General features: G+C 36.8%; 2 protein-coding genes and 1 pseudogene across 2 annotated transcripts in view; all 3 read right to left on the bottom strand.

The window, feature by feature from the left end:
* Positions 1-1,011, bottom strand: part of LOC132167301 (uncharacterized) — a 2,062-nt gene extending 1,051 nt beyond the window's left edge. The window contains exon 1 of the mRNA XM_059578223.1: positions 1,008-1,011. The gene's annotated coding sequence lies outside the window, so the exon portion shown is untranslated. The remainder of the gene's footprint in view (positions 1-1,007) is intronic.
* A 6,959-nt stretch (positions 1,012-7,970) lies between these two features.
* On the bottom strand, positions 7,971-9,798 carry LOC132169307 (probable pre-mRNA-splicing factor ATP-dependent RNA helicase DEAH5; annotated as a pseudogene).
* Positions 9,654-13,662, bottom strand: part of LOC132167299 (calcineurin-binding protein 1) — a gene marked incomplete in the record, with an annotated part of 10,929 nt that continues 6,920 nt past the window's right edge. Inside the window, 6 exon segments of the mRNA XM_059578220.1 lie at positions 9,654-10,079; positions 10,315-10,384; positions 10,674-11,340; positions 11,584-11,813; positions 12,273-12,453; positions 12,991-13,382. Of these exon segments, the coding sequence (XP_059434203.1) occupies positions 9,838-10,079; positions 10,315-10,384; positions 10,674-11,340; positions 11,584-11,813; positions 12,273-12,453; positions 12,991-13,382 (1,782 nt within the window).

The raw sequence follows: 13,662 nt of genomic DNA, 5'->3' as shown, positions 1-13,662 counted from the left end.
TTTAAACTCAAACTGCGTTTAAGTTCAAGGGGTTAAGTAAAGTTTTTCCTAATTTATAAGCATTTTATATTTTTTTTTTTTTTAAAAAAAAAAAAAGGTAAAAGGTCTCAAGAATAAATATATTTTCCAGTATTTGGTGGTGTGACGAGAAATAATATTCAACGAAAAATATTTTATGTTTGACCAAAAATTCTTCTAATTAATTCCCGTAAAATGGTTTCAATTGTTGAGCTTCTCATTTGAAATCGACGGACCTAGCCAAAAAGTTGTGCAGGATTTGTTGGAATATGATCGACACCTCGCTGGAACTCGTTGGGACCGAGCCAGGACATTGTTGGGACCCAACTGCCGAGATTGGCCAGATATTGGCGTTGTCCACCTCTTCGCTTAACTTCAGAAGAAGCTTATCCTCTTTCTCCCTGCGCGCCGTCGCCACTCCCCCCGCTCACTCTTCCTCAGGTATTGTTCAAACCCTAACTCTTTTTCTTTTTTGAAATTGCATTTCATTTCCTCGATTTAAACGTACAGCTTTGGTGACTTCGATACTGGTTTTTTTGGGGCAGAGTTTGTAGGGGTGCAGGATGAGGTTACAGATAAGCTCGGGTTCGAGAAAGTGTCTAAACAATTCATCGGAGAGTGCAAATCGAAAGCTGTGCTTTTCAGCACAAGAATACCAGTGCGGAGGTCATGTCAGTGTCGATTTCTGGATGCTTTAAACTTAATTTGCCAAAAAATTTCGAGTTGACATCTTTAATATTTCTTATTGTTAAACGTTGCTCAAGCCTTCAAAACATACCAGAAATTGGGTGTAAATTGGTAGATTTAGGATTACGGAATGTAAGGAGAAAAATGGACAACTTGTCTTTCCAATATTTTACATGGTAGATCCGTTGTAAAAAGGTTCGAGCATGAAGACGAAGATGAAGAGAAGGTTAAGAGGTAGAAAGAAGTCCTAATATTAGTGGCTAGTTTGTCCGGGTGGCATCTACACACAAAGTATTTCTTTTTTGCATTTTCGAGATCTCAATAAGAGCTCATCAATTTCAAGATCTCAATGGGAGCAGTTGTTTTTTAGATGCAGAATTGCCCCTTCAAGGAATTGATAATTGAAGGTACAAATTTTTATTTACAATATTTTTTCCTATAAATTATGTTACAAACTTTCGTCAATGCAATTTACTCCCTCTTTTTCTTTATAGAATCTCAACACATTGACTATTTTGGAGTTTTCTGATTGCCAATCCCTGAAAAAAATTCCTGATCTTTCAAAGAGTTTAAGTTTAGAGCAATTGATTCTTGATAAGTGTACAAATTTAGTGGAGGTTCATGATTCTGTTGGGTTTCTTTGATGGACTTATTTCTTTAACAATTTCTGGATGCACTAAACTTAAGAATTTGCCCAAAATTCTTGAGTTGACTTCTTTAATATTTCTTATTTTTGAAGGCTACTTAAGCCTCAGAACTTAACAGAAATTGAGCGTAAAATGGTAGATTTAAGATTATGGAATATAAGTAGAAAAAGTATTCTAAGCCGCCCACATTTTTCCCTGGGTCCAACTCAAGCCGCCCGCATTTTTCCCTGCAATTGACCTAACCCACTTCAAAGTCTTGGAATTGGGTCAATAATACGCTCTCCACGCCAAGGGTTCTTTTAGCAATTTGGACAAGCAGCATAAAGAAAAAGTTATGTTCATGAGGTTGGGGTTTGGAGACGAATTCTCAGTGCTCACGATTGTTTTTGGAAGATTAGCGATCTTCAACTCATGAGATGAAAAGGGGATCATAATCCCACATACTTCGTGGTACATTTTATTTCGAGGGGATTTTTATGTCGTTGACCGCGCGGGGAGGATAGTTCTTGTCGGCTTATCATTGGACGTGAGCTTGGTTGCTGAGTCTGTATGTGATTGCGGGATCCAGAAGTTTCTAATCGAGTCCGATGGTGGGTTGCTATTGGTTGATGTGTATTTGAGTTTTTGGAATGTGGATGGTGGTGATATTGATGAGGTTTTTGATATCTTCTGGATTGGAAGGAACTTTCAGTTTAAGGTTTTCGGGTTGGATATAAAGGGGAAGAGGTTGGTGGAGGTGGAGAGCTTGAGGGATCGGTTGATATTCTTTGGGGAAAGTTGTTCATTTTTGGCCTTAGTGGGAGAGTTTATGTTACAGTGCTGTTATGTTGCACTGTAATGAGATAAGCAAGAAAGAAAGAAAAGAAAGGAAGATAGAGAAAGAATGGATGATTCTTATTGAAAAAGCTACTTCGAGGGTAGCCCAACCTCCTAGCACATTCGAGAGTGCAATTCTCCCAGTTCAAGAATGAACTTTACAACTCCAAAAGCTTCCTAATACATTCAGCTCAAGGCTATTAATACCCCTCTCTACAACTAACCCCTCCAACTACTTAACAACTAACCAACTGAATGAACTAACTGCATGACTATTAACTGACTTGATCTTAGAGAAGGCTAACCACAATTCGGTTGCTCTTCCTCTAGTACTTATCTAATATACCTGTTACACTACACCCCTCTTCAAAGCACCTTGCCCACAAGGTGCGCTTGAAATAAAGCCAAGCTCCATTCCTTTGCTTGCAGCCTTTGAGTCATGTAAATGCCAAGTATAATCTCATGCAGCTGCCACCTAGCACTTCAAAATTCAATCATCACAAAAGCTCTAGATGTTCTCCACTCTCTAGATGCTTGTGCTATTTGAGATTGGAACTCATGAGGTGGAATCCCACACACAACTCTACTGGGCCACTGGCCATCTATCTTTCTTGCATTCCCATCTGCAACCACCCTTCTCTTGGACATAAACTCATCATTTCTGTAGCAAGGTTTCACGCCACACCACCTCACATTGATTTTTAATTTTTCTTCCCCAACACCTCACATCTATATTTCCAACGCCATCGATGCCAAAGCTTTTGTACTCTCCGCAAAAGCTCATCCACCATCCGAGATTTCCATGCTTGAAAATTCTTCAACAAATTGACCTCTACAAAATATTTTTCAGGCTTCGTATTTTCAAGAAAGAAAAGTCTTTTACCTGGATCAAAACACCCACTGCCGCCCCAAAGAAAAAAGACACCCTTATCTAACTTTCTTTGCTGAGTTTTATCAATTAACTGCACCTCATTGCAAGAAAGCCTCCCACAATTCGAAATTCTTTTCACTAAATCTTGCTCCCCCAATTCTTCACACTTGATCTCTTGTTTGATCTCCACCTTAGCAAAAATCAAATGTAGCTTCTTACAATCCGTGGACTCTCTCTCTTGGGACAGGTCTAGAAACTCTTCCCTTGTGGACGTAGTTCGGTTTGAGATCAACGAAGCCAAGGGATTCCACTTGGGTATCGACCTTCTCAAGAACTGGATGTATCATCTCCAACTCCATGGCTTCAATCTCCCTAAGGACTAACTCGGACTCTTCGACCCTTCCCATGGAGTTTCCGCCTATTGACTCCTCTGTCTCGGAATCATCATCTAACAATATAATTTCGTCTCTTTGTTGTTGTTGTGCATCTTGCGAAAATCGTGCTTGCATGGCTTTAACAAATTCATCCCAAGTAATAAACTCATTGTTAGCACGTAATGTTCGAAACCAGGATAAAGCCTTACCTTCCATGTGCCATGCCGTGATGCGTATTTTCTGCCTTTCTTGAATTCCATAGAAGTCAAAAAATTTCTCCGTTTTATAACACCATGAATCTGGATCCTCACCATTGAAAGTTGGGAATTCCAACCTAATAGCCTTAGTGTGAATCTCTTCAACACTTTTTGATTCCCCTCCCAGGTGTTTTCCCTTCTGCTGAGCAACCCCACAACCAGAAACTGTAACATCTTCCTCCACATTCTGGTGAATAGGCTGTTTCTCTTTCTGCTTGTCCTTGGCCAAGATTGTTGCCATCATTCTCACCAACTGATTCAATGTTGTCTTCATCTCGGGGATACCCTTCATATCCTTTCTTAACTCCAAAACCACATTTTAGACTTCTTTTAACTGCCGGCCTTGCTAGTGTATCTTTTGCCATTGTAGAACTATTTTTCATGTAACTAAAGGAAAAAAAATAATAATAATAATAAGAACCAAATGGATCAAGGGCTTTGATACCACTTGTTACAGTGCTGTTATGTTGCACTGTAATGAGATAAGCAAGAAAGAAAGAAAAGAAAGGGAGATAGAGAAAGAATGGATGATTCTTATTGAAAAAGCTACTTCGAGGGTAGCCCAACCTCCTAGCACATTCGAGAGTGTGCAATTCTCCCAATTCAAGAATGAACTTTACAACTCCAAAAGCATCCTAATACATTCAGCTCAAGGCTATTAATGCCCCTCTCTACAACTAACCCCTCCAACTACTTAACAACTAACCAACTGAATGAACTAACTGCATAACTACTAACTGACTTGATCTTAGAGAAGGCTAACCACAATTCGGTTGCTCTTCCTCTAGTACTTATCTAATATACCTGTTACAGTTTATCAAAGGGAATTGCATTCTGTTTATAGATAATTTCTTCAATGCGAGGGGTAAAGAAAATGGTGGTGGTAGTAGTAGCACTGATACATTTGTCTTCGATTTGGATACTTATGGTATTGATTCTTGATTAGTGTACAAATTTAGCGGAGGTTCATGATTCTGTTGGGTTTCTTTGATGAACTTATTTCTTTAACAATTCCTGGACGCTCTAAACTTAAGAATTTGCCCAAAATTCTCAAGTTGACATCTTTAATATTTCTTATTTTTAAAGGTTGCTCAAGCCTTCAAAACTTACTAGAAATTCAGTGTAAAGTGGTATATTTAACATTATGGAATGTAAGGAGAAAAATGGACAATTTGTCGTTCCAATATTTTACATTATATAGATCCTTCAAAGGTTGCAAAAAGGTTCGAGCATGAAGATGAAGATGAAGAGAAGGTTAAGAGGTAGAAAGAAATCCTAATACTTGTGGCTAATTTGTCCGGGTGGCCGGTCTGGGGTGGCCGAAGCCACCCCCAGGCCCAATTAAGGTGGCCGGCCACCCTTAATTTTTAATTTTTTTTTTAATTTTAATTTTATTTTATTTTATTTTATTATTATTTTTTTTTAACTTGGGATGGACTTGTTTCTTTAACAACCCAGGCCCAATTAGGATGGCTGGCCACCCTTAATTTTTATTTTTATTTTTTTAAATTTAAAATTTAAAATTTTATTTTAGTTTATTTTATTATTATTATTATTATTATTATTATTTTTTTTTTTAACTTGGGATGGAATTGTTTCTTTAACAATTTTTGGATGCTCTAAACTTAAGAATTTGTCCATAACTCTCGAGTTGACATCTTTAATATTTCTTATCCTTGAAGGTTGCTCAAGCATTTAGAACTTACCAGAAATTGGGCTAAAATGGTAGATTTAAGATTATGGAATGTAAGGAGAAAAAGTGACAACTTGCCGTTCCAATATTTTACATGGTAGATCATTCCAAGGTTGAAAAAAGGTTTGAGCATGAAGATGAAGAAAATGTTAAGAGGTGGAAGAAAGTCCTAATACTAGTGGCTAGTTTGTCAGGGTGGCATCTATACACAATATTTCTTTTGTGACTTTTCGATATCTCAATAAGAGCTCATCAATTTCAAGATCTCAATGGAAGCATAAAATAATTTTCAAAATATTCTAAGAAAGTAATATGAATTTCAATGGAAGCATAAAATACTTTTCAAAATATTCTAAGAAAATATAAATATGAATTTTCTTTTCTCTGGGAAAGTGTGGAAAATTCTTTCCAAAAGATCTCGGAAAAAAAACCCATGGGCTTTGACTCATTTAATCTTCCATTAAATAATCTCTTAATATTAAATAATACATACTTTTTATAAACCGACTCAACTTATACAAATTGCTTAACTTCATTTTTACAAATTTATAATAATATTTTTAATTTTGTAATGAGAATATCTTTAAGTAAAAATAAATTATATAATTTCATAATATAAAATAGGGAAATTATATAAACCCTTAGTTCAATCGCCATTAATTAAAAAAAAACTTCCTAAGTGTTTTTTGAAATTGACCCATGATAATCAAAACTACAATAAACTCCACTAAAAAAATTTTTAATGTACCTCACAAGCCAGCACCTCAAACTCTCCTGCTTATCGATTAAAATATTAATTTTTGGGCTAATTCTAATTTAAAAATTAAATTCCAAAAAAAATTGAAGAGGCTGGCAGCCCCACGCACCCCCGGCCACTTCAACTCCCTAAGGGGTGGCAACCACCCCACCCTTGAGGCCACCCCAAAGTGGCCAGCCTCAGTGTGTGAGGGTGGCCCTGCGGCCACCAAACTCCCCAATGGGCAGGCCTGCCCACCCCACCACCGGGGTGGCCACAGCCAGTTCCCCTGTGCGGGCACCACCTGCCAGCCACCCTCTTTAGGGGTGCGGCCACCTCTCACCCACCTTATGCTGGTGACTCCGCGCCACCCCATGGGTGGAAAGCTGTGGCCGCAAGCCATCCCAGGGGTGGGTTGACCAGGGGTTGGTGCCACCTCTGGCCACCCTTCAATTTTTATTTTATTTTATTTTATTTTTAAAGATTTAATTTTTTAAATTAAATTACTAAAAAATTAATATTTTAATCAGATAAAACGGAGAGTTTTGAGTGGCACTAACGGCTGTTAAAAATTTTTGACAGTAGGGAGTTTATTGTAGTTTCGATTAACCCAAGGAGTCAATTTCCAAAAAAAAAAACACTTAGGGAGTTTTTAATCAAAGCGCGTTATCCTAAGGAGTTTATATATAATTTCTCTAATAAATATCATTTGAATTATTGTTACTGTGAGTTTAATTTTAGATATATGTATGTTTGTGTGCACATGAGTGTGTTAGTGTATGTACCTGCATAATGAATTTATATATGTACTACAAAACATGCCTATAAACTCAGGATTGAATTATTTAAAATTCTAGTTAATTTATTTAATTAACTAAAATGAAAATATTTGATAATAATTAATTATCTACTTATTAGTATGGACTTACAAAAAAATAAATAATCATTATATTTACTTTATAAGAAATGAATAACTTAATTGAGCAGCTCCCGACAAACTCAAATTTGTTCAAAAAATAAATGAGCCAAGGTTGAACAAAACATCTAGCTTAGTCATAAGGTCGAGCTCAACCATTCGAAATAAAATTAAATGAACCAAACTTAAACATTTAATACCCTACAACCCATGCATCTCCCTTACCAACTGGCAACTTTGTATTTGATGGTGTATAATGACCGAATAATTCTATTTAGTAGAGTTTGCATATTTGACATACAAATCAATGGCGTGACAATAAAAATTAGTCATTTAATCAATATTTGATTTTTTTTTTTTTTGAAGTGTTAATCCAAGGCTTTTTTTGTCATGTCACGTCGTTCAGTTATATGGCAGTTATACAAGATTCTACTAAATAGCATTACTCGTAAAAACTACGTATTAATTAAGATCCTATTCCAAGAAAGAAAACAAAAATAAATAAATAAAACAAAACAAGATAAAAGGAAAAAGATCCAATTAAGGATAATGTTTATGGTAATAGTTTACTATAATTCATTACAAGCTTAGGAAAAAAAAAAAATCATTACAAGCTAAAATGTTACTCTACGAAGCAGTTAATCATAACCTCTTTAGAAAAAGACTAAAAATTGGCGTGTCACATCAACCTAGTGAGAATGGGTATGACAAATAGAATTTCTATTGTGTGAACATGCTTCCCAACAAGGACAAAAATTAAGATAAAGGTTTGAGCAATGTAACAATGCTTGTAAATTGCTCTACTTTGTTCTCAGATGGTCTAAAATATAGAGATATAAAAAGTAATTGATTCAGATTACAAATTCAGTCAGATTCACAACTTCAATTAATACAAAAGTCAATAACGTAAAATAAGAATGAAGTTAACTGAGAGACCAGCAATTGCCCCCAACATAAAAAATTTGGGAAAACTTTTCATCTCATTTGGAGCATAAAACACTTCATAAAACTATACAAGGAGAAGGAGATATTCACAATCAAAATAGATAAGAAACTGATTTGCTGAAACATAATCTCAATTAAGCACGCCGTTTACTCAGACGCCAAGAGTTAGGTTCATTATATATGTCATAAAGCGGTTCAATTCTTTCTTGTCTTTTGCGCTTGCTCATCTTTGTAGGATCTGCCACTTTGAAGAATCTGGGTGCCAGTTCCACAAGCCATTTGGGATCTATAACTGTGCCCTCTCGCATGTACTCCTTTGTAGTCATCACCAACTCATGGTAGATGACCCAGTGAGGCTGTCTCTGGAAAAGAGCGCTGCTAGGATGTATATAAACTGGTTGGTTCTCAACCAGGGTCCTATAGCCCTCCTGTGGGTCCTTTCTAGCCGTATTGAAAAAGAATCCTGCAGTGACTGCCTTCTTGATCTTCGTAGAATTCCTTCCTGCACTCACAACGTCTAGTTTATATTTGTCCATGATAGTGAGTAGCTGTTTTCTGACATCCTGTGCCTTCCTCAAGGATCTAGACTGAACAAAGTTGTCAAAACACCATGGCCAAGAAAAGTTATTATTTTTCCAAGCCTCATAAACGGTAATTAATGTCGGATGGTCTCCCTCTGGCTGGAAAAACTTGGCCCTCTTCTGATCTGCTTGGGCTTGTTTCTCCCTAGGCCTGTAGAAGATATTCCCCACTGGCAAGAAGCATCTTAGATAATGGCGGATCAAGAGGAAATTCTGCCATTTTCTTGCCCAATTTGGTCAGAAGCCCCTCCTCATCAAGAGCTCCTAGACTGTAAAGCTGTTCAAGGGCAGAAAAGAGAGCTTGGGGTGAAGGTGGATCCATGAAATCAAAAGACAGAAGATCATTTATCCCCATAGCTTTCAAGGTAACCGTGGTAAACCCAAGATTTATCCTCAGGATTTCAGGAATTGAAGTAGGGGACATCTCATTGCGGTATGCACTCTCAGTGTAGAGGCGGTAACATTTCCCATGCCCCGTACGCCCAGCACGCCCAGCTCGTTGCTTAGTTGATGCTTGTGAAATAGGAGTAATGACCAGTGAATCAAGCGCTTGCTTCGGGTTATACACACTTTGCTTTGCAAACCCAGGATCAATGACATAGAAAATTCCATCTAGAGATGCCTCGGCAATGTTTGTAGCCACAACCACTTTCCTCTTCCCTGGAGGGGCAGGTTCAAATATCCTTGACTGGATTTCACTAGGAAGCGCACTGTATACCGGTGGAATAATCAACTCCGGGACATTGTCACCCAGCCCTTTCATCGTCTCATAGAGAGACTTACGGAAAAAATAAACAATCGTTATATTTACTTTATAAAAAATGAATAACTTAATTGAGCAGTTCGTTATAAACTCGAATTTGTTCAAAAAATAAATGAGCCAAGGTTGAACAAAATATCTAGCTCGGGTCTGTATATTTGACATACAAATCGATGACATGACAGTAAAAATTTGTCATTTGATCGATATTTTATTGTTTTAAAGTGTTAATCCAAGGCTTCTTTGTCCTGTCACGCATCCAGTTATACAAGATTCTACTAAATACCATTACTCATAATAAGATCCTATTCCGAGAAATAAAACGAAAAAAATAAATAAACAAAACAAAACAAGATAGAAGGAAAAAGATCCAATTAAGGATAATGTTTATGGTAGTATTTTACTATAATTCATTGAAAGAGCTTAGGAAAAAAAAAAAAAACGTAATTGATTCAGATTACACTATACCAGTCTAAAATATGCACATGGATGTACATTCTACAACAATCAGTTGGACGCTGTTGACCGAGAAGAAGTCAACTTTTGTCTGAATCTCCTCCTTCACGCCCCATCCAATTGCTCCGCTCAGCAAGAGTGTTTTTACTGGGATGCATTTGTGGGGAAGCAAATAAACCCTTTTGATTCTCGCCAGAAGATGGTAGTGGACTCACCGAGTGTCTGCTATCACCGTCAAATGACAGAGGAGATGCCACCGTGGTCACCGAAGCAGCCTCCACATCACTGCCTCCACCATGGCGTGCTCCATCTTTCCCAGCACCTGCAACAAACACGGGAAATTTTTCAGCTATTTTGGTGTAAAAACTGACAAAAAGAGTTCAGATAGAGAGAGGGGATACCCTCCCAAGACAAGAAAAAAAGCAGAAGTATGGATGTAGTAGCATTGCTGTTTTATCTGGATAAGCAATTGCCTGGATTCACACATCCAATCCCACTAAAAAAAAAAAAAAAAAAAAAAAAAAAAAAACCTGAAAAAAAGGAAGAAGAATAGCAACCTGAATTAGTGGCGGTACTAGGTATATTTATGGGCGTGGATGAGGTTCCAGCTCCTTTTTTCATCTTTGACTGCAAGACAACCACAATCCCAAAAATAAATCAGTCAACCTGAAGTCCTAAACTACCCCAAATCTCAGATTATCCCTTGTATTTTTCTGCGGATGTGACGAGAATAACATGTACTCTTGTATGTTTTAACATTAAACCTATAGTATAAAATAGCAATTAGATAAGAGGAAAAAGCATGTTTTACAACAATTAGTCCCATGCTTCAATACTAAAGACTCATGTTCCTCTCAACTTTTATCTTTACAAGGAGGAAAACCACACCAGAACATGTTAGTATTATTATCCATACCTTCGCATTTTCTTCACAATGCTTTACAACAACTGCAATGTTTGCACAACGACCGTGCAATAGTGTGTAGGCCCACAAGAGAAGCTTCCTTGGAATGCTCAGATCAAGTATTTCAACCCCATCCATGCTAGGCTGAAATTGTGTTCCTGCTGCTAACTGAGATGGGACCAAATAAAGATTGACGCCAGATGGAAGCATAACACAGGAGCTCTCCCGATAGAAATTGTAAGAAGATCTCAGCAATGCGTTGGCAGTCTCCAAATTTTCATCTAAAGCCTTCTTAATCATTATATTCTTGATTTTAGACAAAATCGGGTGCCATTTTGTTTCAAGATTTTTTAATTTAGTTGAGTCTTCAAATGCTGAATTCCATAAATCATTGATCTGCAGATCAACACAAAGTAGATGGCTGTTTTCCAACCATGCATCTGATGGATTGATAATGACTGGAATATCACTTGAAAATTCAGATGGTAATGGAGTTATCAATGCCAAGCTTATTATAAGGGATCGACACCAAGCAACAGAAGCATGCCGACAAACTTTGGCACAGCTACTAGTTGATAACTTCGGATTCTTAAAACGCTTTCGAATCTTCTCATTTATTGCTTCAAGAGTTTCCAACTTGCCATTTCTCTCTAATGACATGATATGTTCATGGAGATATCTGCAGTAATGGGAATATTTGCAGTACATAGTCAAAATCACCAGTAACAATTGACTATTTCAACAACCCCATCCAACACCCCCCCACCCCCCATAGAAAAAGGAAAAAAAGAAAGGTTCAGTCAGATCAAGAATTGAGAATTTTGATATGATGAACAAGTTGTGAAATGATATACACAGTAAAGCTTCAAGAGAAATTTTACAAAATTCAGCAATTTTTTGTAAAGAAAATCAGAAAATTTACCCATATAAGCTACTCTCTGATATTTCTATGCTCTTAATCTCAGGTAAACCACATATTTCTGGCCATAAGTTCCCCTGTTCCATGAATAAAGCAAACAATTTCTCCAGAACCTGCTCTGAACTTCTTGCAGCACCAGAGCCAACAGCCTCAGCTTGATGCGTGGATAAAATTAAGGCTTTAATGTGCCTCCCAAGTGCAACCGGAACAAGATCTTCAATGCACAATGAAAACTGGATTTACAATGGAAGTTAGATACCACTAGAATTGCTAGAAAACAAAATCAAGAAACAAACAGAATCAGACGGGTTAGATAAGGCATGCAACATTGCAATATGCGATGCCAGGCCACTATTTAAAAAGCAATGCATAAACAAAGCATACATGGACTGCTTACAAAAGAAATAAAAAATAGAAACGTGTCAAATTCTATCAAAAACATCCCACCTCAACCCGAAAAGAAGAAAGAAAAAACCACTCAATGAAATGGATTTTATAAGTGGTAAAGCAGCCATTATCTACTTGGTTTTTTGGCAGTCAACTGAAGTACTAATTTTCTTTTGACTTGCAAGCATAAAAAAATTCATATTGAAAATTCAACTTATAATTGATGTATTTTTTCAGCTGATGCAGTTAGTAAGCTCTTCTTGAAATGTAATTGACTAAGTGAATGCTCTAGGTCAAATTGTTACCCTCTTATCTGCCCGAAGAGATATATAAGCTCGGTCAAGGGTACATATGTCTCCAGTCTCTTCCAACAATTTCAAATAGAACAGCATGTACTTCCGAATGCAAGTAATAAATTTTCGAGAACTCTCTGGTAAGTTGACTTCAAGGACTTTTTTGCTCCCAGCAAAACCTTGACTTTTTCGCCTGATAACAAAGAGAGCAATATATAGTCAATTGCTATTTACTCCAGAATTTAGTTCAAAATATACTTAACAGCATGCACTCTAAACAAACTAGAAAACGTTGAAAAGGAACTACTAGACACCACATAAAAATGGAATAGTTTCTTTTCTACACAGCAATTGTGCTTTTTTACCTTTCTTTCACCCATAACATTTGACATGAGATGCCATAAGGATTTCAATAGATGATGTTGTCTCATATTTTCTATTAATTTAGTAAATTTACATTGAATAACAGAATTATAAATTTTTCAATGTAGTTATTACATACACTACAACTCAACTTAGAAAGCCATAGACAAGTACTGTACGAAATCAGCAGTGAACACTCTCCACCTTTCAGTTCTACCTAGGATGATATATTTAATTCTGAGCCATCAAATGATAGTACCATTAAGTAATTTGTGAAACAATTTACCAAGATTTCATTTTCTTGTGTTAAACACACCATATATATGATTCAAACAATACAAAATGGCAATAAAGGACACTGTTATACCTTCCTTTTTTTACCATGCTATCAATCTCCCACATATTTATCGTAAAGGATGAGCGAGATGATTTGAAGCAGAAAGAGAGTTCATCCTTTGCCCTCTCCAAATCGCCACTCTCACCCCTTCTATACAGCCCCTGAGCTAGCATATATCTGGCCTTGTGAAAATGTTTAAGATCCCCTTCAACACAAGTTTCAAGGGCAGAAAGGCAATCATTGTAAAGCATGCACCATGCCTCCTCCAATTTCAGTGATTTTTCATGCTTAACCTCATCTGCATTTGCTTGTGTGCTGTCCTTCATATGTACTGGCGAATGTGATGTTTCAGAACCCATTTTACCAAAGATATTCATGACAGCATCCCTTACCAACTGATTAAAGGAATATTCTGAAAGAACCTGGAATGGGCCAAAAAATTGAGATGTATACGTAGATGTCTAGTAAGATAGACAATATGTGAATCCAAAACTGAAAGATGGCAATCATTGAAATAAAAATGAATTCTAACAAACAATGAACACAAGCCGCATGCCCACTCACATGTAACATGTTGCTAAATAATGCAAAATATTCACCAATGCTAATTGTGAAGTTAGAATAAAGATGCAAAGAATTACTGCTTCTAGAGAAGGAAAGGAGAAGTATGGTTAGTGATAAGCAAGAGTGTATTTAATAAAA

Source organism: Corylus avellana, chromosome ca1, assembly GCF_901000735.1.
Source record: "Corylus avellana chromosome ca1, CavTom2PMs-1.0".
Classification (NCBI taxonomy): Eukaryota; Viridiplantae; Streptophyta; class Magnoliopsida; order Fagales; family Betulaceae; genus Corylus; species Corylus avellana.
Note: the sequence above shows the minus strand (reverse complement) of the source record. Positions and strands in the feature narration are given on the sequence as shown.